General features: G+C 34.5%; 1 protein-coding gene across 1 annotated transcript; it reads left to right on the top strand.

Annotated features, from left to right (window-relative positions):
* The first annotated feature begins 1,028 nt into the window (after positions 1-1,028).
* LOC145947340 (uncharacterized) lies at positions 1,029-1,940 on the top strand. Its single transcript, XM_083057144.1, has one exon. It carries the CDS (start codon positions 1,029-1,031, stop codon positions 1,938-1,940), a length of 912 nt encoding a protein of 303 aa, XP_082913270.1.
* Positions 1,941-6,006: the final 4,066 nt, after the last annotated feature.

Here is a 6,006-nt window from a genome sequence, read left to right as displayed (position 1 = left end):
AGATAGTTTTCGGACAATTTTACAAGTGTGCCAAAGAATTTTGTAGTATTGTTTTATTAAAATATCTTTTTATTTAAAAATGGCACTCAAGAATTTTTAGCATGTGCTTTCTCGCCTCTGACGTCACGATTCCGACATGGTCGGCGAGGAGCCAGGAGCCTTAACTGTTCAATTCTAGCTTTTGAAGTTATTTCCCAAGAATTAAGAACTCTTGATCATGGTTGTATATTATGTTTTAATCAAGATGATCTATTATGTCTTGCGGATATTGCTCTAAAGAATATACAACATATCAATGAACTTAATGTTTTAATTTTTTAAATAAATCTATGTATGTGGATGTTACCTTCAATATTTTCGCAATATTTTTAACAGGCAAAATTTCAGATGTAGAATTATATTTATTGATCAATCCAGATTTAATTAATGAGTTTCTTATAATATTAATTTAATAATTTTACTTTAGAAATTGTATTCTTTTACATTTTTGTATTGAAAGTATTATATAGCATGGTATACATTATTATATATTTAGCAAAAATTAATAAAAAAGTAAAACTGTACCATATGTTTATTAGGAAATAGCTCGATAATATTTTCAGCTAAAAAAGTGAGCCAATTTAAAAAATACTATATTTTTTCAAATTAAAATTTAGTAATGAAATTAATATTTGAGAAATAATATAAATATAAAACCAAGGCCAACTTAACGAGCATAAATAAACAGGATGTAATGTTGATTAGTAAATCCTTTAGATCACACAAATAATAAATGGTTTGTTAATCTATCGGATTCAGTTATTCCGAGTAATGTCTCCAATCTTCTACAACTAGGTGCTAATTTCAGCCTTCCAATCAATAAAAATAAAAAAGTAACAATTCACGAATTCATCAAGGACATCGAAGGTAATTCAAAACGCAATAATATTAAAAATCTCAGAACGATACGAAATGTTGCGGTTCCTCAATTTTCTCACTACTTACATAAAGACATCCCTAAAAATCCAACACATGAAAAATTAATAACAATGCACAAATCAACAACAGAATTTTGCCGCCATAATCCAAACATCATATTTACACGAGCGGATAAAGGCAACGTCACCGTTGCAATGAATAAAACATATTACATTGAAAAGGTAAAAGACCTGTTAAAAGATCACAACACTTATTCCATTATTAAAAGCAACCCATCCTTACGAATCGAAAGAGAGTTAAATAACACGATAAAACAATGGCTAAAAAAAGAATACATCACTAAAAAAGAATATTATACACTACATTCAAGCGATTCGCTCCTACCAAAAGCTTATGGTCTCCCCAAGATCCATAAAAACGACGTTCCTTTCAGAATCATAGTCTCGTCGATCAATACAGCACTATATTCCCTGGCTTCTTATATTCACAAAATATTACTAAAGAGTCTACCAAAAACCAGTAGCCATGTGAACAACAGCTTCGATTTATGCAGAACACTGTCTGGTAAAACATTGGGACCTTCTGACATTTTGGTCTCGTTAGATGTCGTATCTCTCTTCACTAACATCCCTCTGGATCTTGCAATCAATAGCATCAGTAATAGATGGAATCATATCGAATTCCACACAAAAATTCCAAAAAAAGATTTTATATCAGCTACCAATTTTATACTATCATCCACATTTTTTACTTTCAATGACACAATTTATAAACAAACTTATGGGACTCCTATGGAATCCCCATTATCACCCATAGTCGCGGATCTAGTGATGCAGGATTTAGAGGAATCAATCTTAAATAGTCTAGGAACGAGCTTAATATTTTACTACCGTCATGTGGATGATATTATATTAGCAACTCAGGCGAATGAAATTGCGAACATTGTCGACAAATTTAATGATTATCACGAAAGGTTAAAATTCACGGTAGAATATGAGGAGGACCGCTGCATAAGTTTTTGAGATTTACATTTAAAAGTAATAGACAATATATTATACATAGATTGGTTTCATAAAAAAACTTTCTCAGGCAGAATTTTATCATATTTTTCTAACCATCCAATGTGCCATAAAATAGGAATAATATACAATTTAGTCGACAGAGCTTTATTGCTCTCACACCCTCAATTCCATAGAAAAAACTTGGAGATAATTATTAACATATCGCTCGACAATGGCTACCCCCTGGACCTCACTTTTAAATGGATCAATAGAAGAATAAATTATTTTTAACAAATTGAATATAACAAATAAAAACTTGAATGTCATTAATCAACCTAACAATAGCGAAAACAACAATAAAAAATTCTTTGTTATTCCCTACATCAATACAATCTCTGAATTAATTGCACCATCGATTTAAAAATTGGACATGACTGTTGGTTATAAATGTCTTAATAAACTAGAGAAATTTGTCTAGGTACAAAAGGATAGGAACTACCATCCACATAATTCAAATGTTATTTACAAAATAAACTGCAATGATTGTAATGCAACGTATGTCGGACAAACAAAAAGACAATTACGCACTCGACTCACAGAACACATTAATAACATTAAATTAGATTCGTCAAGACATTCGGTAATTTCTGAGCATATTCTGAGTGAAAAACATACATTCAATTGGAACAATATTAAAATTTTAGATTTTGAACATAATTATCAAAAAAGACTTATTTCCGAAATGATACACATTAAAGAACAAAAAAACGGCATTAATTTAAACAAGGACACAGAATTATTCGACAATGTTTATTTTGACATCCTAGAGGAAATAGCTAACACACGATGATTTATACTTTTTAGAGTTATTGTTTGGTACTCAGATATGCTCCCCACAGTCGATTTTAAGATACACTGTAAGTGAGAGGCTAATGGCAAGAAATTTAACATATCTCAAGATATAATTGTAAGTGACCTTTTTCACTATATTGAGCTCGTGGCAAAATTTTAACGCTTCTTTTTACCCACAATTCCAGTTTATCATTAAAGACAAGTGTCAATCGAATATCATGGAACATACCAATTTTATACAATGACATTAATATTTGATCTTACCGAACTAACTTATTCTCGCCTTCCAACGAAGAATGGGTTTTATCATCACCATCGTACGCGTTCCATTTATAAAATTTTTAAACTTGTTAAGTTCAAATGGATTGTTACAACCTTTTTGCCATGGCTTCTTATAAATTATCTGTATACTACCTAAGCTTACATATAATGGCAACTCATTCGCTCGGCGGAACCTTAAACAATTTTTTTATATTATATTTGCTTTTTATATTATATTCTCTTTGTATTAACTCTACTCACGTACTGAGGAAGACTAAGTAAGTCGAAACGTATACGTATTATGTAATATTTGAAATAAATTACTAATCAACATTACATCCTGTTTATTTATGCTCGTTAAGTTGGCCTTGGTTTTATATTTATATTATTTCTCAATTATTTGCTTTGCATCATACGAGCCTTACGATTAATTTATTTTTATTTGAAATTAATATTAATAAGAATGTACCTTTTATCGACATCTGCACTAAGCTCGACAGAGAGAACGCAATCCGCGACATAATTACAAAGAGAGACGATCAATGAGTTGACCATTCTGTTTATAAAATGATAGTACTTCCTTTCCTCGATACTCTCAGATAATATTCGTGTTAGGTCCTACATAAATTGTGAGGAATTAATTTTAATAAATTATGACATGTATATATGAACAAATAGCAGAATAATTGATATTTACATATTTTTCTGTTTTATCAGAAGCATCTGTACTAATTATTTTAATTTCATTTGCAGTCCCGATAACTGGTAACTGGTAAATTCAAATCAGGAATAATTTCTGTGTTATTTTCATCTTTTGTGTTGTTTTGGTCAATTGTAAGTGTCACACATTGATCGATCTTCTTTCTCTTTGCTCAATAATTAATGAATTATTTTCCAACCATTCTTTCCATTTCAAATGAAACTTAATTCTATGACCTGTTACGTCCAGACTCGTGGAAGGAAGAGTCAGCGGAAGGGCGTAACTAAACTTACTTCGAACGACGGCAGATTATCCGTCTGTTCGACTCGAACGAACGTGCTTAGGCCTAAATAGGTCCCAGGGGATGGCAAGATGTAATGCTCCGGCAGTTCCTTGCCATCCTCATAAGCGCCAGCGAAGGCACCCGCTGTGGTTTTAGTGCGGTAGGTCTTGGACCCCACCGCCGATCCATATGTGGATCGGCGATGGGGGACAAGGAGTCCCACATAACCCTCATCCCCTACCCGGGGGGTGAGTGGTACCATGAGGTTTCCACAGCGCAAAAAAAAAAAAAAAAAAAAAAAAAAAAGGCCTATATAGGTCAACGACCGAGAAGGTCGCTTTTACTCTATTTAAAGGGTCGTTCGGTCGGTGGCCTCTTTTCGATAAAAAAATTTAATCTTTATTATGCGGGACAAGGCCTAGTGCGACTTCGGGAAAGGAAGTAATGAGATCGGGTCTATTAAAGAGTATTAGGCACGAAGATAATTAATTAATTTTATTCTTATAGAGGACAAGAAAAGAAAAATTGGATTTATCGGAATTATTACACATATATATTATTATTATTATTCCTTATTCTAATAGTGTTGCTCTGCAAGTCAGAAAAGAAATAGATGCGCCTGTGTATGAGTGAGTGAGTGTGGATCGCGGGTGATACATGAGTACGGAGGTCTTCAATCGGGACAGAGAGGGGAGTTATTGTTTAAAATTTAGGGTCCCGATTGGTAATTACAATAATTTTTCAATAAACAAATAATAGATATATAAAACGTGTTCGTGTGTGTTAGGGTCATGGAAGTTTCTGAATGTGGATGGGGTGGAGGGGGGATAGGATGCAATCTTGACATAATTCTTGGAATACTTATTTTTTTTCTATTTTGCCATTATTAATTCTATTTCCTATTCTCTGCGCATGTATAATTTTAGAGTGAGAGAGAGAAGAGACTGGATAATGTTGAATAGGGGAAGGTTATGGAAAACGGGAACATGAATCTCGCCGTTGTTACGGGAGATCCTGAGTGATTTTGGAACGGGTGAAATCACGAATCTCGTCGTTATTACGGGAGATCCTGAGTGATTTTCGGGATGGGCAAAATCGCGAATCTTGCCGTTATCACGGGAGATCCTGAGTGATTTTCGGGACGGACTAAATCACGAATCTCGCCGTTATCACGAGAGATCCTGAGTAATTTCCAGAATAGACGAAATCACGAATCTCGCCGTTATCACGGGAGATCCTGAGTGATTTCCAGAATGGACGAAATCACGAATCTCGCCGTTGTCACGGGAGATCCTGAGTGATTTCGGAATGGAAGAAAGAGTGAGGGAGAGAGAGAGGTTTAGGGTTGGATAGGATAGAACTCGCGCAAAAAGAAATTTAAAAAAGATGGTTTTATCTTGAGTCCAAGAATTATTTCGGTACGGTGGGTGAAATATTTATTTTTGCGTTTTCCTTTTGTTATGCGTGTGTGTCTTGACTTACTATTTGTGAGGTGCGTTGTTAACAATGGCTGCTGGATCGTTCTAGTCTGGTTGTATATGCGGTCTATCGGAATTGAACTATGTTCTTGCACTCACGCACCAAACGAACGTCGGAATCTGAGTTTGAGCGAGGCCGAATTTCGAAAATGATTGTGTTCGAAAAGTCCGAAAAAGTCTAACATAAGTACGAGGCCGGATAGGTCGTGTGCGGAAAATTACGCTCAAAAGTCCGGAGTAAAATCTGCTCTCCCGAGGGATGTCGCGGGTTTATCAACCTCCTTGCTCCTCCTCTCCATTGGTTTGTTAACATTTCCTGACGAATAGGAAATTTTTCAATGACGCCCTTAGGGTCCCGGAGGCGTCACTTTTGATTTCACAATTATCATGGTTGGTCAGGGCTTTTGTTTAGGCGCTTACGTTTCGACCAATGGAGAATTTGTTGCTATCAAGTGTAGTTGATATTTTTATTACCTTCTCGAGTTTGTCTCGGGCCGATATCGCGTAACGATG

The sequence above is a fragment of the Prenolepis imparis genome, unplaced genomic scaffold (genome assembly GCF_030444845.1).
Source record: "Prenolepis imparis isolate NDT839.2.m4 unplaced genomic scaffold, iyPreImpa1.0 SCAF_68, whole genome shotgun sequence".
NCBI classification, from domain to species: Eukaryota; Metazoa; Arthropoda; class Insecta; order Hymenoptera; family Formicidae; genus Prenolepis; species Prenolepis imparis.
Note: the sequence above shows the minus strand (reverse complement) of the source record. Positions and strands in the feature narration are given on the sequence as shown.

Excerpts from the sequence above, each read along its gene's own strand:
- LOC145947340 (XM_083057144.1), top strand. The coding sequence starts at position 1,029 with ATGCACAAATCAACAACAGAATTTTGCCGCCATAATCCAAACATCATA.